Source organism: Rana temporaria, chromosome 5, assembly GCF_905171775.1.
Source record: "Rana temporaria chromosome 5, aRanTem1.1, whole genome shotgun sequence".
In the NCBI taxonomy this organism is placed as follows: domain Eukaryota; kingdom Metazoa; phylum Chordata; class Amphibia; order Anura; family Ranidae; genus Rana; species Rana temporaria.
Window position 1 is genome coordinate 376,618,923 of NC_053493.1, and position 27,978 is coordinate 376,646,900.

Here is a 27,978-nt window from a genome sequence, read left to right on the forward strand (position 1 = left end):
TGAGAAGTATATTACACTTACTGACTTCCGGTCTGATTTCAGCTCAGGCATTGAGGCATCAATAAAGTACAATCTATATGTGGACAGCATCTCTCCAGAGTATGGATCCATGTACGGAGGATCTCAAGTCACATTGAGAGGATCGGGATTCAGTTCTAACCCCCAAGATAACCTTGTACAAATCGGTAAGTTCTAACACTGTATTAAGAAAATCTAAAGCCACGCAACTAGAACTTCTCCAAGCAGGCCCCGCAATGGCAGTGCATTTATTTTCTCTATTTGTACAATGCATGGATTGAAACACCGCTATTTATTCTTATGCATATATTACGCATTCAGGCCGGGATTCAGAAAGAACTTACGCCAACGTATCTGTTGATACGCAGCGTAAGTTCAAGGATGCGCCGTCGTATCTATGCGCTGTATTTAGGAAACAAGATACGCCTGAATTTTGCCAAGATACGACCAACGTAAGTCTCCTACGCCGTCGTATCTTGGGTGCATATTTACGCTGGCTGTTGGGGCGCTTCAGTAGATTTACGCGTCAAATATGTAAATGAGCTAGATACGCCGATTCACGAACGTACTTGCACCCGTCGCAGTAAGCTACGCCGTTTGCGTAAGGCGTACGTCCGGCGTAACTTTACCCCTCATAAAGCAGGGGTAAGTCATGTTAAGGTATGGACATCGTAACAGCCGTCGTATTTTATGTCGTTTACGTAAGTCGTACGTGAATGGGGCTGGGCGTAAGTTACGTTCACGTCGTATGAATGGAGCCGGTGTATCTTAGGGAGTAAATTTGACGTGATTCTGAGCATGCACCGTTGGTTCGGCCATGCATTTACATGGGGTCACGCTTCATTATAATACTACACGCCCACTGCCTTGCTACTTTGAATTAGGCGGGCTTACGCCAGCCATTTTACGTTACGCCGGCGCAAGAAAGGGAGCAAGTGCTTTGTGAATACAGTACGAGCCTCTCCAAGTTACGTCGGCGTAGGGCATATCAGATGCGCTACGCCTATCTAAAGATGCGCCGATCTCTCTGAATCCCGGCCTCATAGTCTTAAAATACATTGTTGTGAGAGCAGTGTAAATGATGCCAATCTATATGTGTGAATTTCCATACTTTTCTGGAAATCTCCCCATCAGAAAGTTTCAAAAAGTTGTTCCTTGTCCAAAGTTTTTTTCAAATGTCCTGGTTTGTCAAAGAATTACAATTAGGAAAATCTGTCACTTTGGAAAATTTACAGGATCTCTTGACAGGACAATCACACACCCACTGATACCTTTACCATGATCCCCTGCCTCTCCATATTTCATTAGAAGCTAGGGGCCCAATATATGTGTAAGCTCTTTGTTGGAGTATATAATGACCTTCTTCCCTTGTGATAAAGTTCAGGCCGGGTGACTGGCAGCTCTAATGGAACCGCTACATCATGGGAGGAAGGGGAAATGGTCACAGGAGGTCCATCACACCTAGAAGCACCTGGTACTGTATCTCCAAGGGCACTGATAGAGTGTGGGCTCCGACAAAGTAAAAAAGCATTCAAGGGGCACTAGGACTTAAATCTTGGTTCATATAAGGTAGTGAGAAGAAAAGTGAGAAGAAAAACATTCAGAGAGTTCACGTTCTCAGGTCAGGATGACCATCAAGTTACTAAAAAAAATAAAAAATAAACATAAATACGAGGAGTACCACATCAAATAATAGAAAATCCAAAATGATTTATGGTTTGCATAAAAAAATAAATCAAGTGAGTTTCAGAGGTCTGAAAGTCCCCCCCTTCATCAAGGCTTCATTTAAAGTAGAAAACTTGGACTCAAAAGAGGAATATCAGTGGATAGATAGTCTGTCAAAAGAACCTGTTGTTTTGCCCTAAATGGGCAAAATGGAAGCTATCGTTTTTAATTTGTAACCTCGATATAAGCTTTATTACAAATTATTTTTTATATTATTTCTCGCACTCAGGCTCCTTCCCATGCAATGTTTCTGTTAGCTCAGCCACTGAGTTGACCTGTGTGATTCAGGGACCTGGAAATATCTTCAATGTCACTAACAATGGAAGCAATACACGTAAGTGGAATAGTGTTCACTTTTTAAATGAGACATGCACGAAAATGATATTCCTTTACACAGCATGACCTCACCTGTAATCCAGTTATTATTTTTTAATTTTAAATACCTATTACATTAACAACATTTTATGTATATGCACTCTTTTTCCACTTAACAATGTTTTATGAGTCCTCTACCTAGAAAGAATCAACTCATGCAGGGTGGCATGTGGTTGCCATCATCCGTTAATTGCTAAACGATTGCAAAAAACTCAAAAAGGATTGGGATTTTGGAGGCAACAAATAGTAAACTCAAAATTTTACAAAACTTATACAAATTTATTAACAAAATGTAAATATTACAAAATTGATTGATACAAAATAATAAATATACAATAAAATTGATTGAAACATATGATATAGATACTGTCCATCATGGAATACCATCACCAGAAGAGTGATGGCAAATTGGGGCGGTTTTCCACCCCAATTTGCCATCAATCTTCTTGTGATGGTATTCCATGACAGACAGTATCTATTTACTATTTGTTGCCTCTAAAATCCCAATCCTTTCTGAGGTTTTTTCAATCGATGAGTCCTCTACCTTGGCCCATATTTAGGAATCACACTGCTTCTGGCACAGAGAGCTCCCTTTGAGCAGGCTTCATCCTAATTAGTTTTCAATCATGTTAATGACTGTTGTGATGACAACTAAAACTTTAATGTGCCAGTGTGATAGCTGCTCTATAGGAAAAGCTACCCCTGGTATATACAGTTCATAATGCTGAAGTCTGCAGAGAACATTCTTTCATGCCAAATGAGCTGCATGGAGACTAGCGGCTCCTCTGAACTGTCTTGTGCACCTTCCATTTCGAACAGAAATATATAGCACAATAGCTTAATTATATTACCAATTGGCTTGTTCTGAATAGGAAACAGCTATGCAAATCAGCCTGTTTCCTGTGCCTACCCTGCATTAAGATCAGTGTGTTATGTTTGTGTCCACCCCCACCTTTAACTGCTATGACTCGGTAAGGTAGGAGAAAGTGGCCACACAGAGCTCTTTGGAATACTTACATTTGAAATGTGACTTTTGGAGAAATGGGAACCCCATAAAAAAGTGATTCTATCACCATAGTAGACTATTTTACAAAAGAGCTCTCTGTGAAGAAATGATTTAATACTTATCTGTACCACTGCTTGTGTCTTGGATCTTTGCACTCTTGAAGAACATCCAACACACTTCCAGGAGTGTCAAAGCATTGGTCCCCGACTGAATGGTTTCTTCCTCCTGCCCTTATACTACTGTGTGTAGCAGTCAACAGGTAGAACCACAGCACGCTGCAGGGGAGGCAACCATCTGATATTCCCTGAAGGGTGTCGGATGCTGAAGATTTTTCGGTCATCTTAAAAAAGCTCCCTATAAGGAAAAGACTTAATACTTTCCTGCCTTGTGGTCTTGCATGGGATCTTTGCTATCTTGAAGAGGTGAAATGGGTGAAGAATCTTTAGCATCCAACATACTTCCAGTAATGTCAGATGTCTTCCTCACAGGAAGCCAGTTATAACTGTGAGAGAGTACACTGCTGCTTCTTATGCCCCGTACACACGATCGGAAATTCCGACAAGAAAACTGTGGATTTTTCTGATGGAATGTTGGCTCAAACTTGTGTTGCATACACACGGTCACACAAATCTTGTCTGAAATTCCGACCGTCAAGAACGCGGTGACGTACAAGACGTACGACGAGCCGAGATCAATGAAGTTCAATAGGCAGTTTGGCTCTTCTGCTTGCTTCTGCATACAGACGAGCGGAATTTCCGCAAATAATTTTTTCCTTCGGAAAAATAGAGAACCTGCCCTTAATCTTTTGTTGGTGGAAATTCCGACAGCAAAAGTCTGATGGAGCATGCTTAGGGTTAGAATTCCAAAATTCCGTCCAAAAGCTCACATCGGACTTTTCCAATTGTCTGCATTTCCAATTGTGTGTACGCAGCATCAGATTATTTCGGGTGTAGTGGTCACCATTCTCCTGTCTCAGAAAGAATGGCAACTGGGAGGTAAAAAGACAACGTTTCTGTGCAGTACATTCTCTCACGTGTATCTTCTTTTTTGTGAATCCACCATTGCATCTGGTAGCATACTTTTTTTTATTTCAGAATACGGTGCTGGCTATGCTTGGTCTCCATCAACACTGGATATATCTGTAGGTGACACTGTAGTCTGGACATGGAACTCCCAGCCCTTAATAATGGGTATTGGATATAGAGTATTTTCAGTGTCAGGTCCTGGCAACCTTACCTTTGATGGCAATGCCTTCAACAGTGGACCTCAAGTGTCATCAGGTGTGTATGCAGTTTATCCATTACTATAGCAAACTACTGTGTTTCCCTGAAAATAAGACCTAGCGCCATTATCGGGGTGGGCTGCAATATAAGCCCTACCCCGAAAATAAGCCCTAGTAAAGTTAATATTGAAAAAATTATTCACTTTGTAAAACTTCCACACTGGCATAAGGAGCAGTGTATCCCAACCCCCCCCCCCCCCCGCAACAATCATGAAAAATACCCCATCCACAGCCACCACTGCACTGACCCGACGGAGGTCTTCTCCTCCCGGCTGATGTCTGTGGCCCCTTCCTCTTCCAAAATGATCTACAGTACCATTTTTACAAGCCTGGTGATTATGTCAAAAGTGTAATAAAAGTAGTTTCTTGCTACAAGAAATAAGTAAAAGAAAAAAATGTATGCTGGGACATGCTATATAGGGGAAGAGGGAGGTATGGGGATAAATTTGAAACATGCTTATACAAATCATTTACAATATACCTAGTATTTAAATTCTCTACTAGTGGGAATTGTACATTTGACAATTCTCCATTTAGTTTGTATGGTGATGCTTTACCATGTTTACTTTGTTTCAGGCGTCTTTTCCTACAAGTTCACATCTCCAGGAACCTATTACTACAGCAGTGGTTACGTCAATAATGCACAGACATTATACATGCAGGGGGTGGTCTATGTCTCTCCACTCAAAGAAACCATCAGTGCAGTACAGGTGACAGTTGGAGGATTTGAAGCTGATTATGTACCAGGTAAGTCATTTTGGAACTAGACTAATTGCCTAGCACTGTTGTACTCACTACAAGAGATGTGTTCTATGGTGAATTGGTAGAAAGTGACCCAAAGAACCTCACCAGTTCAATATAGAACAAAGTGGCATTGGGCCTTTCCATTTGGAATGCCATGCCCCAAGGGGAACTCAGGCCCTGTACACACGATCAGTCCAAACTGATGAAAACGGACTGAAGTTCAGTTTCATCAGTCCAAACCTACCGTCTGTACGGCCCATCAGACTTTTGTCCTTCAGACCAAAGTTTTAAAACTTGCTTTAAAATCGGACTGATGGACTGATGACCGATCGGTCAAAACCGATGGTTAGTACGCAAAAGCATCGGTTCAAAACCCGCGCATGCTCAGAATCAAGTCGACGCATGCTTGGAAGCATTGAACTTCGTTTTTTTTTAGCACGTCGTTGTGTTTTACTTCACCGCGTTGGACTCGATCAGATTTTGAACTGATGGTGTGTAGGCACATCAGACCATCAGACCATCAGTCCATTAGACTTCAGCCTTCAGTTTGTTTCTTTATCGTACATCACGGGACACAGAGCTGCATAGCCATTACATGTGGGTTATAGAGTCTGCCTTCAGGTGATGGACACTGGTGTAATCAATTAAACAGGAAGTTCCCTCCCTATATAACCCCTCCCCTACTGGGAGTACCTCAGTTTTTTCATCAGTGTCTAAGGTGTTGGTCACGAGTTAACATGTGCTCTTAGGAGCTCCACTGGAGGGATCCATGCTGGATGTAAAAAGCCTCCATAAATCCGGATCCGTCCAAGGTGCTTCATAGCCAAAGTGGACAGTACCCGGGCCTCGGTACGAAGAACGAGGTTTAGCCTATAATGCCTCTCTGCGGAGGGCTGGATCCTGGGTTCCAGAACTTTGTGCCTTCTAAGGACCAAATGTTTTTTCTGCTGCCAGGGTGCTATATAGGTCCAGGGGTGTGGTGTTCCTGCCATGGACCCCGGTCCCTGAAGGTCTAGGACTATACCCACGGTGAAGGGGGAAGATTGGGCCTCTTGCTTGGCAATACCCTGCAGCGTGGAAAGGTAAGAGAGGAACCTACGGGACTTGGTTCGACAGTAGGTCTTCTGTAGGGGACTATGGGTCTCGCCTATATTATGTTTTTATGCATGGGCAATGTAAACCACGATGTCTTTTGAGACGGGATGGCTCAGGGCACCCATATACCTCCCCTAGCCGGCATGTAGCCTGGGCCACTATGTCTGTTCAGACAGGATGGCTGTAGTACCCATATATCTCCCCTTGAAGGGGCTAGTACATAAAAAAAAAAAAAATGCCCTTAATCCTATGCAAAGCATTGTCTTCCATGAGTAGCTGCAAGTCTTATCTGTTTTTCCACTACTATGGGCAGTAAAAGACATGCCTGATGTTTTCGCTTACCATGCTTTCCAAAGACGGAAGCTTCAAGTGTTAGCTGGTCTATTGTGCGTCCCACTTCCTCAGCTTCAGGCTCTACCATGTCGCACGTGCTCACCGGCTCAGTGCAGTCGCAGAGAGGGCTCTGCAAAAAGGCCCAGACGTCAGAGCTCTGTAAAGCTAGGGGGACACAAACGCAAGCACCTTGTGTGAGTTGGATACAGATTCATCTAAGACGCCTACTCCGCATCTGGCTGTGCAGATTAGCAGGCATTGTTGCTGCCAGACTATGTTCAGCTGTTGATGCACCTGGGTTAAGCTCCTCTGCTTTTAGCTTAGGACTTTGGTCTCCCCATTGAATAAGGTCAGGGGTAGGAATATAAAAAGGAATCGCCACCTGAACCTGGTGGCCCCTTATTCTCCCCTGTAGAGACAGGTCTGATGGCTCAATCTGTGAGCTGTCAGGCAATCAATGCAGCCTCCCCCAACATTGCAGCCACTCTGCATGTGTTTTGTTTTTTGCATTACATTTGTTGTTCTACAAGAGGTTAACTGTTATGTTCGCAGCATCCTCACAAGAAGCAAAAAAAAAAAGAAAAAAAAAAAAAAGAAAAGAAGAAAAGCAGGGTGTGTCCCTTTTCCTGCTTTAATCCTTAAACAAAGGGATTAGAAGAGCTGGGGATGAAGGTTCACTGTCAGAGGACAGGAGCTGCAGCCTAACGAGGAGAAGCTATCAATAGCCCTACAGGTTCTGATTGCACCTGCAGTCTTTTCAGAGATTCATGCTGCATATAATTTCCCTCTGCCTACTTGGCCAAAGCCTCTATCTTCTCCTTGGAGTGTAAAGAGAGGTTTTTCCTATAGGTGGCTAGTAAGACCTCCATATGGTCCTCAGCCTGGTGTCGGCTTCAGGCTAACCAAATGCACATCTGAGGGATGCACAGTTGCTGGTACACATTGCTAACGTCTCTTAATTGAGGAAACGCACATCTACAGAGGATAACTTCCTCTTTACCAGTCCGCATGTTGCATAAGATACATGAGTTTGGAATGCATGTGGGATAAAAACAAGTAACAGAGCAGGTTTTATTGTGGATCGCATAAGGATACATGTTTCTGTCTGTATGGTGTTGCATGTTTGTTAGAGTTGCATAGAAATGCTTGAGTGCATAAAGATGCTAGTTACCTGATCACTCAAGTCCTGGATTACCCAAGGATATTTGGTCACACAGAGAGACTTGTTTCCACAGAAAGGCCTAAAATCGCATAAAGACGTTTGTATGTATAAAAATGCTGGATCACACACACATGGTTACCTGATCACCCAAATCCTTGATTACCCAAGGATGTTTGGTCACACAGAAGTGGTTTGTTTCCACAGAAATGCCTAAAATCGCATAAAGTTGCTTGGATGCAAAAAAGATGCTGCATCACACATGGTTACCTGATCATCCGCGTCCTGGATTACCCAAGGATATTTGGTCACACAGAGAGGCTTGTTTCCACAGAAGTGCCTAAGTTCGCATAAAGATGCTTGTATGCATAAAAATGCTGGAATCACACATGATTACTTGATCACCCAAGTCCTTGATTCCCCAAGGATATTTGGTCACACAAAGAGGCTTGTTTCCACAGAAATGCCTAGAATCGCATAAAGAGGCTTGAAGGCATAAAAATGCTGAATCACACATGATTACCCGATCACCCAAGTCCTTGATTCCCCAAGGATATTTGGTCACACAAAGAGGCTTGTTTCCACAGAAATGCCTAGAATCGCATAAAGAGGCTTGAAGGCATAAAAATGCTGAATCACACATGATTACCCGATCACCCAAGTCCTTGATTACTCGAGGATATTTTGGTCGCACAGAGAGGCTTGTTTCTACAAGAATGCCTAAAGATCGCTTAAAGATGCTTGAATGCAAAAATAAGCTGGATCACACATGGTTGTTGGATCAACAGCGTCCTGGATTACCCAAGGATACTTGATCACATAGAGAGGCTTGTTTCACAGAAATGCCTAAAGTCGCATTAAGATGCTTGAGTGCATAAGAATGCTGGATAGCACAGGGGTGCTTGGTCACACAAGAGTCCTTGGTCACACAAGGGTTCTTGTCCGCACAGTAGTGCTTAAAATGCATAAGATGTTGATCGCATGGAAGATGCTGAATCGCATAAGGATGCATGATTACTTTAAAGTTGCACATGGCGGCCTAATTAAGCAATACAGGATTCCTTGTGTTTGCATAGAAATACGTGTCTGCATGGGTTCATGTTGCACATTGTTGCATAACACGTTTATATCGCATGCTTGCTTGCAAGATGCTTGTTCCAGAGCACACATGCTATATGCATGTTTTGCTTAAAACATATTTATATGAATTCATGCTTCCAGGAACACACGCTGCCATGTACACACACTTCCATTGAGGCATATGGCTTTAACACTTGCCACATACACACATGGGGAGCCAGTTGCATATGTGTTTATTTACTTGGGTCTGCAGAGGTTGTCTGCGTTTCGCAGGGGAACAGCACTATCTCCAGTTGGTGGTCTTGCCCTTTTGGGTTAGCCTCCATGCCTGGGTTGTCAGGGTGCTAGGGCCCGCCTCTAGCAGGTCTGTAGGCCCAGGGTATAGCAGTAATGGCATACCGAAGCAAACTCCTGCTGATGGGTCAGTCAGTAGCATGGCTGGACCTAAGGGTGTCCAGCATGGTCAAGTATCCGGAACTCTAAAGATACATTCTTTCATTTGACAAGAAGCTGCATGTTTGGCACAGTCCAAAAAGGAGAGTTTTTTTGGCCTCAGACAAGACTATCGCTATAAGAAAACTGGTCTATGTGGTCACGGCAAGGAACAGTTCCTTACTTTTGGCCTTTTGATTAAGGCACTAGGGAAGATGCTGGCTTCATTCAAGACAGTTCCCTATACTAACTTTTATTCAGGGCTGTTATAAACAGTATTTTGTCGGCCTAGAAAGAGTGGATCTTGACCTAGCATTATCCAAAGAACCCGGTCCCAGAGATATGCTGGAATTCCTCTTGGTGATTCTTAACTAAAAGGGTTTGCCAGGTCAGGAAGAGACCATGGCCCAGGGGAAGTAGTCAAGCTCCAAGGGAGCCTTATCTGTCAGCTAGAGCTACCGATGGAGCATCTGGCTTAGGGGCCTGAACGTTCAGGTGGCAGGTTGGTTCTGTCAGAGTACAATCAGACTATGCCATACTAGTGATTTACTTAATTGACCAAGGAGGAGCTTGTGCCTTGCCTATTGACATTCGTCATTTCATGAAATGCAGAATTGGCAGGCGATTCGCTGGAGCCGTCAACAAGTGTTTTCGGGAGAATGACCTCTACACCCTGACTGTTTTCCTGACCAAATGTCACAGAAATAGTACCCTGTACATAAGATGTATTGGCGTCCAGGCTCAACAAGAGATTGAACAGCTTGGGGTCAAGGATAAAGGATCCACCCGCATGCGGGGCAGATGTGTTTGTAATCCGGGGGGGGGGGACCAGTTGTCACTGGTTGTGTCTCTCCCCCCAGTGCCGCGACTTTTGTGGCTTCTATGCAACATTTAGAGGAGAACGGAAGCTGGCCTGATTACTCCGGCATAACCCTGACGACCTCTCGGTGCAGGAACAGTAAGGGTGGTAGTAGAGGACCCACAGTCCCTTACATCTTGTCCAGGCCTACTTTGCAGGGGGTATTACATTCTGCCTTGCAACAGGTGAATTAATGGTCTGGCTATTATAGCCCACATTCTCGAGGATCGGGGCTTTCAGAATCAGCGGCAATTCCCTTGATTCATAAAAGAGAGCTGGCCTCCAGGACCAGATATCCTACGGTCTGGAAGGCCCATGTTCCTGGTGTGAAACCAGATGGTGGCATCCGTGGAAGTTTGTCAAAGGTAAAATTCCTGCCTTCCTACATTTGGAAAGGAGACGGAGCTAGCCTTAAGTTATATCAAGGATCCGATCTCGGCCTTGCTTCCAAAGGTCGATTACTTCACACTCTTTGGTCCGGGCTGTTATGCACGTCACCCCTTGTATAAGTCCACCAGTTGGGTCGCCCTTGTGCTCGGAGGATTGGCTCTAGTTTTGTCGGCTTACAGGGTCAGCTCCTTGGGCCGATGCACCATATTTCTCTTCATCCTTTAACAAGGAATTGGTGTTCTTGGTTGTGGTAGCCTCCAAGAGAGTTTCAGTATTGGCAACTTTCTTGGTATAGAGCCATACTCAATTATTCTTACAAGTAGAGTGATTTTCATCCTCACCCAACCTTATTTACTAGAAGGATCTAGTATTCATTTGAATCTAGATATTCTTACCTTCCCTTTTTTCAAAACCTTGTTTCACGGAAGGAAAGGTTATTGCTTTTCTCTCAATTGAGATGAGAGCAGTTAAATACCTATCTGAAGGTTTCAGATATAGAAAGCTGACGTTTTTATTGGGCTGCCAGAAGACCCTAGATGGGCAGGCAGTGTTCAGGTCAGCTATTAAAATGGTTACACTCTCTCTCTTGTTGGAGTAAGAAGGGTCTAGGCCTATCTGAAGCGGCTGCTCGGATACGGAAAACTGATGTTGTTGCGCTACCAGGAGGCCCCAGGAAAGGGCAGGCAGCGTCTAAAATCAACTGTTTTTAAGGTTGATTCATCAGGTTATTATTCAGGCTTGTGGTTAGAGTAGGATTCCCCCTGTTTTTTTGTGGGGGTGCTCCCTACCAGGATGGTAAGCGCTTTATGCGCAATGCATTTCCAAGCCTTTATGACGCAGATTTTCAAGGCCGCAACTTGGTCATCTGTGCTTACGTTCACTAACTCCTATCAGGTGAACATAAGACGGCAAGAGGATGCAGCTTTTTGGCGCAGTATGCTGCAGGCAGCATTATAGGTCCTCACGTCTGATGGCGGTCTGCGTTGTTGGTGTCTCCCTCCCCTCAGTAAGCATTGCTTTGGGACATCCCACATGTAATGGCTATGCAGCTCTGTGTCCCGTGATGTACGATAAAGAAAATAGGATTTTTATAACAGCTTACCTGTAAAATCCTTTTCTTGGAGTACATCACGGGACAGAGAGCTCCCACCCCTCTTGTCTGGGGATATTGGGACACTTATTGCTTTGCTACAAAAACTGAGGTACTCCCAGTAGGGGAGGGGTTATATAGGGAGGGAACTTCCTGTTTAATTGATTACACCAGTGTCCATCACCTGAAGGTAGACTCTATAACCCACATGTAATGGCTATGCAGCTCTGTGTCCCGTGATGTACTCCAAGAAAAGGATTTTACAGGTAAGCTGTTATAAAAATCCTATTTTTCATCAGTTTGGACTGATCGTGTGTACAAGGCCTCAGACATCTTGTGCCCTGAATGACCTCAGTTTACCTTAAAGGATTCAGTGTCAATCCTGCTTTCAGGGCCACTGGAGACATTCCTTGGCTCCTGTGACATCAGTGACCAAAAAGTAATTGGCTTACATCCTTAATACTCTAAGGCCCCGTACACACGACCAGTTTCCTCGGCAGAATTCAGCTTCCGACCGAGTTTCTGGCTGAATTCTGCCGAGGAAACTGGCCGTGTGTACACTTTCGGCCGAGGAAGCCGACGAGGACCTCGGCGAGGAAATAGAGAACATGTTCTCTATTTCCTCGTTGTTCTATGGGAGCTCTCCTCCCGCCGAGGTCCTCGGCGGCTTCAGGGCTGAACTGGCCGAGGAACTCGACGTGTTTGGCACGTCGAGTTCCTCGGCCGTGTGTACGAGGCCTTAGAACTCGGTAATATTGCAAATGCCGGCTTTACTGTGCGTTCTGATAGCTCGAATCTGTTCCTTTATCCCACTTCGAATAAGCTTGTGTTGCAATACCTTATTTCAACAAGAGGTGGCTAAGTATAAGATCTCTATCTACATACAGTAGATCTCTATCTACATACAGTAGATCTCTATCTACATACAGTAGTTATTTCCTGTCATAACTAAGGACCTGTGGAAACAGGCATGGTCCAATACATTACTACATATAGGGATCCTTCTGCTCTGTTGTATTTGTTTCCTTTATTGTAACCATTAAATGAGACTTCCTTGTCCTTGTGTGAATATTTGTGAATTGAGCCAATAGACATACAAGCAGACATTCAGATTGAATCTGGTTATTCAAAAGATAGAAATGTGTAAAGAATTATATATACTGTATATAATCAGACTTGTGTGTATTGTTCTTTGTTCAATTTATATTTGGGTGTTTCTGCAGATCCCCTTTTACCTTCACCAGCTGCTGACTGTGCCGCTCCAGAACCTATTTGTCCACAGCTAATTGATGGTACATCAAGCAACTATTCCCTTTGGTTTGGGTACTCTAACTGTTACTCACCTTCCATTACCAGCATTACACCAACCTATGGAACAATTCATGACCCAATAACCATACTGGGATCTGGCTTCAGCAACGTCACATGTGCTAACCAGGTAACTAGTTAAAGGAGACCTTAGAGAGAGTGAGAAGTGAGTGCGTGTAGCAAGAGGGAAAAGAGAGGAACTCAAGTGGCAATCTTGAGTTCAACTCAGGCCGCGTACACACGACCGAGGAACTCGACTGGCAAAACACATCGTTTTGTCCGTCGAGTTCCTTGTGAAGCCGCTGAGGACCTCGGCGAGCTGAAATTTCCCATTGAACAACGAGGAAATAGAGAACATGTTCTCTATTTCCTCGCCGAGGTCCTCGTCGGCTTCCTCAGCCGAAAGTGTACACACGGCCGGGTTTCTCGGCAGAATTCAGCTCTGAACTGAGTTTCTGGCTGAATTCTGCCGAGAAACTCGGTCGTGTGTACGGGGCCTCAGAGTTGTAAGAAAGCAGGGAATGCAAGATCTAAAAATTACACCACTTGTATTTTTGGTTTCGAGTGAAAATTCCCCTTTACCAAGATATTATGAACCTTGGATTTCCACGTTGGGCAATACTATGCAGTCCATGTTGGTAATCCAGCTGATATACATTACTGTAGACCTACAACCTTCACTTAATAAAAGGGATGACCAAGGGTGATTTAAAGAAAATTTTACAGAAGGGTAAAGATCTCAGTTTCAGTCATTGAATTGAATGTGAAAATTGTTTGAAAAAAAATGTGTAGTTTTTTTTTTCTTTATTTAGGAGGTGTAGATTTTTTAAGGAGATGGAAAGGTGTGCATCTATGGTAGTTTATTTTATTTCACATTTTATTGTTATTGTGTCTTTCTTTTTTGTATTTAATTGTTGTGTACTGTGACATTAAACTTGTAATTTTCCTTTTTACACTCTTTGGTTTATTTCTGTAAAAAATAAATAAAAAATAATAATAAGCCTAGTGAGGATTTTTTTGGGCACTATAACAAATATGGGATATTTGAGAGGGGCTCTGAAACCCTGAAGGGCCTTAAAAATTAAAACAAACAAAAAAACAACCTTAATTTTACATACCCCATTGACTTGAATGCAGTTTGTCAAAATGGCTGAAATCTCCAAAATTTCTGTGAAAGTTTAGTGAAAAATTTCAATTTCTCTCTTTACTAATGATGCAGAGGTGCACTCCAGGCATATAATGCTGCATAGTCCATACATCAATACCAAGAATGTCCAATTTTTATTTAATATTATCTAAGCCAGATAGCACTGTAGCTCCAGAAGGTGAACCCCATGACCTCAGTTTCACAGGACCTGTTGCTTTTCACATAGTAATTCTGATGAAGATATTAGAAACTATGTTAAAGGGGTTGTAAAGGTTTGTTTTTTATTTTCTAAATAGGTTTCTTTAAGCTAGTGCATTGTTGGTTCACTAACCCTTTCCTTCGATTTCCCTTCTAAATGTTTTTTTTGTATGAATTTCTCACTTCCTGTTCCTCCTCAGTAAGCTGTTCTGGCTGACTAACCCCCAGCTGATGATGGGGGCAAGCTTACTGAGGAGAAACAGGAAGTGAGAAATTCAGACAAAAAAAACATTTAGAAGGGAAATCGAAGGAAAAGGTAAGTGAGTGAGAGACTTGTAAAGCGCAACACATGCGCACTGAATCATCTCTGGGCGCTGTATCCATTCCATGGGTAAGGAACCCCTTGACCTCAGAAGAGATGGGTTTTAATCTTTCTCCTGAAGGCCAAGTGGTCTGACTCCAGTCGGATGGTGGTTGGTAGTGCATTCCACAGGCGAGGTCCCTGGACTGCAAATCTTCGATCTCCTTTGGACTTGTATCTGGCTTTGGGTATCTGGAGGAGGTTTTGATTGGTGGATCGCAGAATGCGATTGGGGTTATGAGCTTTTATTTTTTTGCATAGATTTTGGGGGGCGTTGCCTTGAATACACTTATGTATTAGACAGAGTGCCTTGAAAGTGATTCTGTCTTTTACTGGCAACCAATGAAGGGATCTCAGTGAAGGTGAGATTGATTCCCATGGTTTTTTTCCAGTCACGAGTCGAGCGGCCGTATTTTGAACGACTTGCAGACAAGTGATTTGGTATTTGGGGAGTCCTAGATAGAGGGCATTTGCGTAGTCGAGTCTGGAATTGATGATTGTTCCCACCATGACTGCAATGTCCTCTTTCGGGATAAAGGACGTGAGTCTGCGTAGTAGGCGCAGCAGATGGTGGGATACGCTGACTACTGACCCTATTTGTGCATCCATTGTCATGTAGGTATCGAAAATGACTCTGAGACTTTTGACTTTGGTGCTAGGGGTGATAGTTTTACCCAGAATGGGCGGGGGAGTCCATGTTGACGCGGGGTGATTTTTCCGGTTAGCGTGAAACAGGAGAAGTTCTGTTTTCGAACCATTGAGTTTAAGATAACTGTTTGTCATCCAGTTATCTATTAGAGTGAGGCATTTCTCTAGTCCAAGAGAATAATCCTTTTTGTTGCAGATGCGGAAATACAGTTGTGTGTCGTCTGCATAGGAGTGGTAAAGTAACTTCTGGTTACTGATGATTTCAAAGAGAGGGCGAAGATAGATATTAAACAATACGGGCGACAAGGGAGATCCCCGAGGGACTCCGCATGATACTGTACGTTTTTCAGAAGTGAAAGACCCCAGTTTCACTATTTGTGATCGGTTTTCCAAGAAGGAGGAGAACCAGGGTAAAACACCTTCAGCGACTCCGGCTACTTCAGCTAGCCTAGCCAGTAGTAGTCCGCGGTCTACAGTGTCAAAAGCCGCACTTAGGTCCAGCAGTATCAGGAGACAAGATTCTCCTTCGTCTGCGGCCTCTAGAGCGTCATCCCATATGAACCAACAATGCACTAGCTTAAGGGAATCTATTTAGAAAATAAAAAACCTTTACAACCCCTTTAAGAAATAGAAATACAAAAGTGAATAGGTCAAGTTCTTAAAGAATTTTAGTGGCAATATTATTTTTACTGCAAACCTAATAATAAAAAATATACAGTACTTATTGTATATCTATGTTTTTTTAGGTTTCAGTTGGAAATTACCCGTGCAAAGTCCTGTTCGCCGATAAAACTTCAATAACCTGCGAGATAGATCCTCAGGACTCCATGAATATTGGAATTGCAGAACTTGTATCTTTAACAGTGAACAATTATGGCAACGCTATCAGTGCTATAAATCAAGAGATGAACAGGAGATTTGCCTTATTGCCCCACATCGATTCCATCATACCGAACAATGGCTTTGTTTCCGGACGTACAAGAATAACCATAGTTGGATCTGGTTTCTCAAACAACAACGCCACTGCCATAACAGGCTTAGGCTGTAGTATTGTCTCAATGAATTACACAAACATTATTTGTGACACCCAAGCCAGTTACGAACACACTGTTAATGTCCAGGTGACAGTCAATGGAATTACAGCACTGTGCAAAGGAAGCTGTAACTTCTTCTATACCAACTCAATCACAGTGGTTGCATCAAGCATTTCCCCAAATGTAGTTCGCAACACTTCAACTTTGTTGAACATTTATGGCAGTGGATTTGGAGCAGACATTAACGACATAGCAGTTTCCATTGGAGAAAAAAGCATGGCAGCCAGTGTGGTAGATGTCAATGACACAAAAATTATATGCAGTGTAGATCCAATTCCTGCTGGGAGCTATCTGGTCAGAGTTGTTGCCCTAAGCAAAGGCTTGGCCCAGAACAACTTGACCATAAATAGTCCTGCTGAAGCTGTACTTTTAACACCATCTGGAAGTGTTCTAGGTGGAACCGTTTTGCAGATAGAAGGAAATGGATTCTCCCCAATAAATACTACGGTGAAAGTTGGTGGCGTCCCATGCTTTATTCTGTCAGTAACCCCCGGCAGGATTCAATGTGTTACTCCTGCAAGCTCAGCTGTCAAAATTGTCAAAGTAAACATTTACATACCATCTGCATCGTATCTATCACTCAACTATTCCTACTCAGAGATGGACACTCCTACAGTAACGTCAATTTTCCCCAGCACAGGTATAATATTGTATATATGGCACATAAAGCAGATTAAAAATGTTAATTAGTGCAGTTATTCGTTCATTAAAAATGGAAATATTTTTGTAAACTTAACTTATAAAGATACTTGAATCTGAAATGTACATTCAGACTAGGAAAATAAGGGGCAGACAATGAGGTTGAGTTACTAAAACAGGAGAGAAAAGTCTGCATAGAACCAATCAGCTTCCAGTTTTTGTTTTTGTCAAAGCTTAATTAAACAAGCTGAAGTTAGGTTCAATAAAAGTTTTATTAAAGAATTTTAGACAGACATCAAAAGAAACATGAACCAGACCTCCCACAATGGGTGGGCTGGTTTTCATCATAACAAAGGATACCTTTCAAAAGCATAATCTATAGTATGAACTTCATTAGGAGCTAGGAAAACAATTACGTATTCAACCCACTCGCGTAGCATGAAATACCTAGCATCTGCTCCCTCCGGCCCGGGCGCCCCTTTTGGGAACCAGCTGCGCCCCTGGCCAGGGGAGAGCAAGGAGACATGCCCCTGACGATATGGGTTGCCGTAAGGAAAAAAGGCAGCAACATGCATACCATTCCAACTTATAAGGGTATGTGCCCAAGAAACAAGCTGAAGTTAGACCTGATTGGCTCCCATGCACAGCTGCACCAGATTTTGCACCCTCCAGTTTTAGTAAATCAACTCCAATAACTTGTGCTAGAAAGGAACATCCTGACTGCAGAGAGTGAGCAGAAGGATGGCTCACTACTGTACCCCTGCTGCCCTTTCAGTAGCCACAGGCTGGAGCGGGATGTGACAAGGCTCAAATGATTAAATACAGAAGAGAAAAGTCAGATCACCAGCCTTGTTATTCTCTCTGTAGGGCGGTGTACATTATAGAACTGTGTGGACAGACATAGAAGTTGTTTTACAATTTAAAAAAGCCTTAAGCTGGCCATGTTCATTATATTTAAGTTCACAAAGTCTCTGTAATGTGAGGGCTTTCCAACAATAATTCATTGCATTGCATCCAATAAGGCAATCCCAAACACAACTGTTGGAGGATTTAGAGGGGTTGTAAAGGTTCGTTTTTTATTTTCTAAATAGGTTTCTTTAAGCTAGTTTATTGTTGGTTCACTTACTTTTTCCTTCGATTTCCCTTCTTAATGAACCTTTACAACCCCTTTAAAAGAGATTTTACAAGACAGTAGTGTGCATGGGCATCTTTGGACACATTTTTATATTTAATGGGGCAGATCCACAGAGAGAGTACGCCGGCGTATCTACTGATACGCCGGCGTACTTTCAAATTTTCCACGTCGTATCGTTGTTTTGAATACTCAAAACAAGATACAACAGCATCTGGGTTAGATCCGTCTTCGTACGCCTTCGGATCTAAGATGCAATTCTTTGGCGTCCGCTGGGTGGCATTCCTGACGTTTTCCGCGTCGAGTAGGCAAATTAGCTATTTCCGACGATCCACGAACGTACAAGTGGCCGTCGCATTCTTTTACGTCGTCTCTAGTCGGCTTTTTTCGGCGTATAGTTAAAGCCGCTGTTTCGTGGCGTATAGTTAGACCTGCCATGTTAAGTATGGCCGTCGTTCCCGCGTTTATTTCGAATTTTTTTTTTTGTTTGCGTAAGTCGTCCATGAATCGGGATGGATGTAATTCACGTCTATGTTAAAAAAAAATGTTGTCCTTGCGACGTCATTTAGCGCAATGCACGGCGGGAAATTTAGGGACGGCGCATGCGCCGTTCATTCGGTGCGGGGACGCGCTTCATTTAAATAAAACGCGCCGTCTAATCGCCGATTTGAATTACGCGCCGTTACGCCGCCAGAGATAGACTACGCCGCCGTAACTTACGGCGCAAAATCTTTATGGATTCGAACCAAGGACAAGTAAGTAACAATATGTTGTGAGCTGCATACATGAGTATCTCCTCTCTTATGTAGGAACTGCTCCCAGCTCTACTGCCTACAGGAACTACCAGCCCTCCTGACTTCTTTTCCACCAGCCCACCTAGATGCTCTGAAGATCTCCCGTGGGGAAAGGGATAGGAAGGTTTAAGCATAGCACTGTCCTCCTGAAAGGCTTGCTACATGTCTCTGTCCTCTTTGCTCCTTGCTGCTCCTCAGGCAATATTCCTTTCCAAACCGTGATGCTGTTAGGATATTCCCAAGCCAGCTCGAACCCAGCGTGGACAGAGCCCCCCTAGACCCTCTTAGGTCACCAACAGACTCCTCAGCACTCCATCTTCAACCCAACTCCCCTGCTGGTATGGCTCCACCATATTTAAGTGCTGACTCTGTCACATTCTGCCCTGGGATTGGCCAAGTTCTCAGTATGCAGATCAACCTTCCTGCACTCCACCCACTAACTTCTAGAAGTTTCTCCAAACTTGCAAATCCAAGGGAAGGTACCAGAGACCTGTCCCTGTGAGTCACCCAGCCTGACCTGCAGTAAATTCTGACCCAATTTCAGACTCACAAACTAACCATGAGTCTTAACACACATTTGCCTACACCAACACTAGTAGCACACTAGAGGATGCTACACATAGGGTTTAGAATACACCAGGTGAAAGCATTGATTGGCCCAGTGTTATCAGACACATACTTCTCTATACCTTACTTCTACTTCCAGTGCTAAATGGAATGGTGTAGAAGTGAAAGAAAGGTAAATCTATACGCTGCTGAGCAAGATTACATTAGAGATCCTGTTGATTCGCCCTTAATGGGAAATATATATTAAAAATTACCTAGAATTTAGCTATAAAAGTTAAAATTTAATGAATGAACTTGTAAATAATAAGACTTTATTGTCGCTGTATAAAAACATACAGCAACATTTCCGTGCAATGAAACCCCTGGTTCTGATACCTTATCTGTTGTAAATATCTTTTATTAATGTACAGTCTATAAATGTATATTTAATATATATTGTATGCAAATATCTAAAACTTTTTCTATGTTCTATTTACTAACATAATCAAGATATACCTGTGCTCAAATCCTAATAGCTTGTATTTCTATATAATCTATCAGGCGCTTCAGGGATTACTTTGACGCAGTTGGCCAGTTTAAACATGTATTGCAATATCTGTGAACTAAAAATCCCTGTTTTTTATTGAAAAGTTTGCTACAAAGGGTATATAGCAGTGTGCAGAGGGTTCATCCACAATTTATTTTATTTATTAACAGGACCATCAGGAACCACCATCTCTGTTTTTGGTACACAGTTTGGTTCTGATGCCACAAGTGTTACAGTGACTATCGGAAATGCCACATGTGTCATCACCTTCATATCAGATACTTTACTGAACTGCACAGTGACAGACCACTGGGGAGGAACATTCCCAATATCGCTACAGAATAAGAAAGGCTTTGCAAGATCCAGTGCAACATTTACATATGAACTGAGTATGACCAGCATCTTTCCAAATCAAGGTGAGTTCCATGAGCTGCAGGGTGCTGCTGGAGAGGCTTCGGAAGTTCTAGAGCTGGGGCTAGAGTTACTGTAGTCAAGTTATAATTAATCTTAACTGACAACAAATCAATGTCAACTTCCTTGAGATCATGTGGATAGTTTGTCAGAGTGATTTGGGTCTTACATCCCTGCAACAGCGCATATTAATGCTTTCTGTGACTGTATTGATCCATCCTTACATCCTACTTATTGCTGGCTGTCCTCTTCTTTTTCCCTTCAATTTTTTCAAGAATAATAGTGTTCATTTTAAAGGCTTATATGCAATTCAATGTCATACAAAGTGTTTGGGAACCTGGGTCCTGCCCCAAAGGACATGTATCAATGCAAAAAAAGTTTTTAAAAATGCATTTTTTTCAGGAGCAGTGATTTTAATAATGCTTAAAGTGAAACCATAAAAATGAAATATTCCTTTAAATATCGTGCCTGGGGGTCCCCTTAGTCTGCCTGTAAAGTAGCACCTCTTTCCCATGTTTATAACAGTACCTCAGCAAAATTACATTTCTAAAGGAAAAAATCTAATTTAAAATAGCTCGAGGCTGTAAAGTGTTGTCGGATCTCGGCAATATACATAAAAAAATCTTGGAAAAAAACAGCGTGGGTTCCCCTCCCAGTCCATTACCAGGCCCTTCGTGTTTGGTATGGATATTAAAGGGAACTCCATGCCAAAATAAAAAAAAGGGCGTGGGGGTCCCCCCAAAATCTATCAAAGGCCCTTCAGGTCTGGTATGGATTTTAAGGGGAACCCAATGCCAAAATAAATAAAATGGTGTGGGGGTCCCCCCCAAAATCCATACCAGACCCTTATCTGAGCATGCAGCCTGGCAGGCCGCAGGAAAAAGTGTGTGTGTGTGTGTGGGGGGGGGGTAACGAGAGAACGCTGTGAAAGCGCTCTGATTTAAGGTAGATCACATCTATGTTGCCATAACAGGGTGGGACCTTCCTCCGTTGCCACCCATTGTTATGGCAACTTTCTAAACAATCAGCGCTACGGCTGCTGGTGCATTGCGCATGCATGAGATTGAGAGGTGCATGCTGGTTACCCAGCATGCACCTCTCTATCACAAATCCAGGAAGAGGTTGCAATTGGGCTTCACATGCCCACAATCATCATAGCAATGGCCAGAAGAGGATTTCCTAAATAGTAAGTAAGAAAAAATTAAGATCCACTAGCAAACTCATATAAAGTTTATTGGGGTTATTAATGCATTATTTATTTTTGCCAGAACAAATTCTGTGGCCAGAATTCCACTTTAACAAGGAGGCCCCCAGATCCCAGCCCCCCTATGTGAATGGGTAGGGGATACAATGTACCCCAACCTATTTACCAAAAAAGTGCCATAAAACTAAAAGCGACAGCAGACAAATGACAATTCCTTTATTAAAAAATAAATAAATAAAAAGTAGCCCCCGATGTTAATTCTTCGTCAATCACATGATGTCAGAAGGGGCAGGGTCACTGGTTACATCACCGGTGGCCCCCGCCCTTGGCTATATAACAGCTGTCACCGTAAAAAGGCTGCAGCCGGTGGGATGCTTCCCATGGAGGTGGAGTTTTTCCGTTTTTTTTTTTTTTTTGCTGGACGGTCGGTGCCATTAATCCTTTTATGAAAAAAATGGCAGCAAAAAATAATATAACTCATAGTCATTCAAAATCGTTCAATTGAAAATTGTAGATAAAGTGGGCTGTATGAAGCTGATAAAGGTAAACGGCAAAAGGGTATTGGCATATTGGATTATAGCAGATGAATATCCATTTGGTGAGCACAAAAATATATATGTTGCAGTCCATAGGACACAGGAAAATAGCCTGCACAGAGATCGTTAATAACAGAGACCAAACAGTCTAAATAACAGAAGTATAGCGGCTAGGTATGTAGTATAATCTACCTTACCCAAGATGTAAACAGTGATATGATGCAGGTAGTTTTCCGCGGACTGCTGTGTTCAGTAGTCCATTCTACTTATGATCCAAGATGGATAAAGGATGAATGATGAGATGGCCGTTTAGACTATGAGCTGGATAGAATTTACCAGGAAAGCTGTATTCTGCATTATATGCCAATAAACAGCCGTGCCGTGGATACTGAGCGCTGATGCACAATGCTGAGACATTCACATGGAGGGGGAGTGACGTCAACTAGTTTCATAGGGAAACTCCCGCTTCTTCAGGACACATCATCCCTACTAATAATATGTCAAGACAGCTTCAGTAATCACCTGGGCTTCTAGTGAGTGAAAAGTTGGGCCTGATTTGTTGAAGAATACATTGTCCTTAGAATTCCTTGCCAACACAAAGAGGCCCTTGTCCTTATTAATATGTGGACAAGGTTCTTTTCCAGGGGGGTCTTCCCAAGCAAGGTACCCTGATCATGATGAGAGCATATGGCCTGGTGTGGTTTAGGAGGGGGACAAGCATCTCTCCCCACCCACCCCCCCCTTTCCTTTTTCTGGCCAGTCAGGCTACATGCTCAAATACACACATATTACAAACATTACTGGGATTATTTGTGACTTTTGTGTGTCTGCTGACACATTTGCAAAGCACATTTTTTATACATAGACCTGTAAGTGACACAGCCTAAAAATAGTTATTATATTATTTTACATTATTTAAAATTATATGATATTATATAACATTTGTTATGATGTTATGTAGCCAATCCATTTTTTTTATGCTGTTTAGGAAGCTTTGGTGGTGGATTGATGCTCTCTATTGCTGGCTCTGGGTTTGATGACACGCTATCCAAGGTGCTGATCTGCAACTCTGAGTGCAAAATAGATCAAGTGAGATCTAATGCAAGCTTCCTTCTCTGTGAATTGCCTTTGAATAATGGTAAGTGGCAAAACTACCCATAAAATCAACCAGCTGAATACATCACACATACAACTTCACCGAAAAGCAAAGCATTTTAGAAATTCTAACATGTTATCCAGTCTTATAGATAATATGCCATATTTCATAACATGGTTTTTATTACATTTGTTTATTGCACTGTATTTTCTCAATATTTCTTATATTTTAAAAGACAGGCAGCTACTTCAAGTTTGGAGATCATTTGTGGAATAATGCTTTAACTACAATATACTAACAGTGGGCATGTAATAAAAAGGTGTTGTGAGCCTTATAAGATGTGAAAACATCCAACATAGAACCATTTATTTGCAATTGCATTCAAAGAAACCAATGCATTTCATGAGTAAAATACACCCCCTTCTTCATCAGTAAAAACAGGACTAAAATCATATAAAAATGTGATTATATACAAAAATAACAATAGTTTTAAAAAAATAAAACCATATAGAAAATGAAAAAGAGATAAAAGTAAAACAAAAGAAAAATTAAACATACAATTCTCAAAAAGATAACCATTTATATTCTCATAAAGATGATGGGCTAGATTCAGTAGATACGCCGTCGTAAGTCCGAATCCGCGCCGTCGTATCTTTAAGCGTATGCTCAAATTGAGATACGCTTAAATGTTGCTAAGATACGACCGGCGTAAGTCTCCTACGCCGTCGTATCTTAGGGTGCATATTTACGCTGGCCGCTAGGTGGCGCTTCCGTTGATTTCCACATAGAATATGCAAATGAGCTAGATAAGCCGATTCAGAAACGTACGTGCGCCCAGCGGATTTTTTTACGTTGTTTACGTAAGGCTTTTTCCAGCGTAAAGTTCCTCCTGCTATATGAGGCATAGCCAATGTAAAGTATGGACGTCGGGACAGCGTCAAATTTTACGTTGTTTACGTCGTTTGCGTAAGTCGTGCGCGAATAGGGCTTTGCGTAAATTACGTTCACGTCGAAAGCATTGACTATTTGCGACGTGATTAGGAACATGTTACACCCATATATAGGGTGTAACATGTAACATGTTCAGCATCTGACCCCTCTCCACCCAGTTACCCCCCTTGTGACGGCGAGCCAGGGATCCTCTCCCCACATTTGCTGACACAGTTCAAAGAGTGTGGCCATGCAGGGCTCCACCTACACGGCTGCGCCGTTGATTCACAGGTCCTAGGGAATCAATAAACTACATGTACCATCATCCTTTGCAGCAAACGGCTTGTAGTTCTTAATGAACTACCAGGGCACTGATGGGTGCTCTAGGTAATTATTTGAGCTTCCTGTCATTCAGTAATTGCCTGCCCATATCAGAAGTACGACCAGACAGCTACACAGACAGTCTGCAGGAGCCTGAGATTGCACAATCTTCATCTGTTGATTGTTGGCGCAATGCTTTACAGACTCCTATTAAAAAAGTGATAAATGCAATTTTTTTTATTTTTGTAAAGGTGAACGTATCCTTTAACCACTTAAGGACCGTCTCACGTACATATACGTCGGCACTTTAAAGATGGATATCTCGGTAACGGCAGCAGCCGCTGCCACAACCGAGATATCCATCTTTCCTGTGAGCGGTCCTGTAAACGATAACGGTGGTCTCTGTGGCGGATTTGACGCAAGATCACCGTTATCGGCGGCAGGAGAGGGCCCCCCCTCCCGCCGCTCTCTCGCACCCTCTGCCGCTTACCGGAGCTGTCGGCAGCGGCGAAGGCAATCGTGTCCTGTGTCCTACTCGGCTGGGATAAGAGTGAGGGGAAGATGGCCCCTACCCGTCCCCATAGCATAGCAGGGCGGAAGCAACTTCAAAACGTCACTTCCGCCCATGCTTCTTAAAGGCACATTTTCTTGTTGTCATTTTTTCAAATTACAATTTTTTATTGCTTTTTTTTTTTTGACCACAGATCTCATGTATAAGAGGACCTGTCATGCTTTTTTTCTATTACAAGGGATGTTTACATTCCTTGTAATAGGAATATAAGTGACCCATTTTATTTTATTTTTAAAACAGTGTAAAAATTAATAGAATAAATAAGAAAACAAAAAAAGAAGCGAACGCATACGTGAGTAGCGCCCGCATATGAAAACGGTGTTCAAACCACAAAAGTGAGGTATCAGTGCGATCGTTAGAGCGAGAGCAATAATTCTAGCCCTAGACCCCCTCTGTAACTCAAAAGATGCAACCTATAGAGTTTTTTAAACGTTGCCTATGGAGATTTTTAAGGGTAAAAGTTTGACGCCATTCCAAGAGCAGGTGCAATTTTGAAGCGTGACATATTGGGTATCATTTTACTCGGCGTAACATTATCTTTCACAATATAAAAAAAATGGGCTAACTTTACTGTTGTCTTATTTTTTAGTTAAAAAATAGTGATTTTTTTCCCAAAAAAGTGCGCTTGTAAGAGCGCTGCGCAAATACGGTGTGACAAAAAATATTGCAATGACCGCCATTATATTCACTAGGGTGTTAGATAAATATATATATAATGTTTGGGGGTTCTAAGTAATTTTCAAGCAAAAAAACTGTTTTAATCTTGTAAACACCGAGTCTTGAAAACAGCAAGGTTCTAAGGGAATAAGTTGTAAAATAAATACAGGGTTACCATTGTTGACCTTCTACTGACTTCATTACTCTCTGAGTTACTGAAATGAAACAAGCAGGTACATCATGTATCTTAGACATTCAAAACTTCACAACTGCATAGTTGTTCCAAGTCAGTGCCTCAGAAAGCCATTAGAACACTATGGCAACCAGTCAGCTGACATTTACAGGAGTAGAAATAGAAACACACGACCCTGTACTTTATTGAGACAGGTTTAAATATCTTTGACATCCTATAAAAAAGTTATAATTTATTAATACTTCATACAATAAGGGCCATGTTACATGTACACCATTATGATGATAAATTACACAGATTTGTGGTAAAGAATGAGCTTATTCTTTATACCTTTTTTTTCCAGCAACAAACGTTACTTCTCAGATCTGTAATGTTGGTGTCATTAATGCAAACAATGCTGTCTGGATCAACAACTCCTTTACCTACTCTACTGCACTAACCCCTCTTATATATGATGTCACCCCCAAGAGAGGAGGAACCGCTGGGGGGACCAGACTTACCATCACCGGATCTCTGTTTGGGTATTAATTATACTCGTATTACTTAATAATTATATTGGCCATCGCTGATCGATGAGCGCTGCTTTCTGCTGTTACCAGTTTTCAACATTTTAACAAGCTAAGAATTATAAGTTCACTTCAGCAGTGTCACCTGGTAGAGGCCAAGCTGACAAGATTGTTTCCTCTACACCTCCTATCTAATACCGCCTACGGGTAGTGACAGGGTGTAGCAGGATAAGAAGTGACCTGATGCCAGCAGTGGGTCCAGACACAGTGGGTGGTCTGATAACAGTTTGGGTGGCTGCTGGGGTGCAGTGGATGCTCAGCCTGGAACTTATGAAGGGTGGAGCAGGAAGCAAAGCTGTAGTCAAGATGAGCCAGGACCAGAAACAACTGGGTAGCAGACAGGGGCGGACTGACCATTGGGACTCTCGGGCACTGCCTGAGGGCCCCATGCCACTAGGGGGCCCCATCAGGGTTGCCAGGCTCAATAAAACCAGGGTCAGTATGTAAAAATCTGTGTTTTTTTTACGTCTGTCCCTGATATGTCCGAAACCAACATGCTTTAATGTGGAAATTCTGAGATTTTAGCTGCCCTGCCTTTGCACTGCCTCCTGGCGTAGTGGCCATCTGTAAGCCTGAGGGCCCCATAATCTTCTATTGCCTGGGGGCCCCATGATTTGTCAGTCCACCCCTGGTAGCAGAGGTACCAAATTTGAAGAGAGAAAACTGGAACCCTCCCTGGAGAGGAAAGAAAAAGTCTGAACAGGCCTCCCAAACATTTATCACCTCCCCAGCCACCTTCTGGGCGCCCCTTTCCAGAGACTGGCTGAGCCATGATACATATTCATAACTGGATATTTGATTTTCCCTGCCCTGTATACTGGAAGCTCCCTCCAGAAGCAGGTGATATAAATCAAACACCCAGCTAGGAAATGCTACCCAGACACAAATAATTAATTGCTGCTCTACTGTCTTCAGTGAAGCCAAAGGACACTGCATCGGTAAGATCATTATCTTTAAATAAGTTACCATATGGAAAGTTTTGATCTTCATTATGGTAGAAGATATGGAAGATATGGTAGCAAGATCAGGTTAGCATTATTCCAGCAGCTAATTTGTTTGTTAAAACAGGAGCTCAGGGGGTTTACAGATCAACCATGGGAAACCCAGGACACTGCAAAGAGAAGATAATACATCAGAGGGAAGCATGATTATTAAACCTTATTAGTAAAAGGAAGAATGAACAGTACATTTGTTATAGATGAATTGTTTTACTTTCCCTCAAAGCAAGCAACATTTTCACCATAAATTAAATGGAAATGTCTAGTGATAACTATTTTTCTTTCCTTTGTAGCAATGACACCTCACAGATCACTGTCACAATTGCTCAGTCCCCGTGCATTGTTCAATCAGCTAACAGCGCACAGATTGTTTGCATTACCACAGCCCATTCCCCTTCAGAAAAAGCCAAGGTCCGGGTGAATATCGAAGGCCAAGGAGTAGCTCCAATGGTAAGATTTTTACATGAACCATTACCTGTGACATCTTTATTAC

At 42.5% G+C, this 27,978-nt stretch overlaps 1 protein-coding gene across 1 annotated transcript in view; it reads left to right on the forward strand.

Moving 5' to 3' along the window:
• The window catches only part of LOC120941466 (fibrocystin-L-like), a 239,500-nt gene that overhangs the window by 113,035 nt on the left and 98,487 nt on the right, over positions 1 to 27,978 (forward strand). Inside the window, exons 34-43 of the mRNA XM_040354858.1 lie at positions 43 to 185; positions 1,973 to 2,077; positions 4,219 to 4,404; positions 4,983 to 5,153; positions 12,812 to 13,026; positions 15,997 to 16,984; positions 20,173 to 20,418; positions 23,142 to 23,291; positions 26,265 to 26,442; positions 27,779 to 27,935. Of these exons, the coding sequence (XP_040210792.1) occupies positions 43 to 185; positions 1,973 to 2,077; positions 4,219 to 4,404; positions 4,983 to 5,153; positions 12,812 to 13,026; positions 15,997 to 16,984; positions 20,173 to 20,418; positions 23,142 to 23,291; positions 26,265 to 26,442; positions 27,779 to 27,935 (2,539 nt within the window). The remainder of the gene's footprint in view (positions 1 to 42; positions 186 to 1,972; positions 2,078 to 4,218; positions 4,405 to 4,982; positions 5,154 to 12,811; positions 13,027 to 15,996; positions 16,985 to 20,172; positions 20,419 to 23,141; positions 23,292 to 26,264; positions 26,443 to 27,778; positions 27,936 to 27,978) is intronic.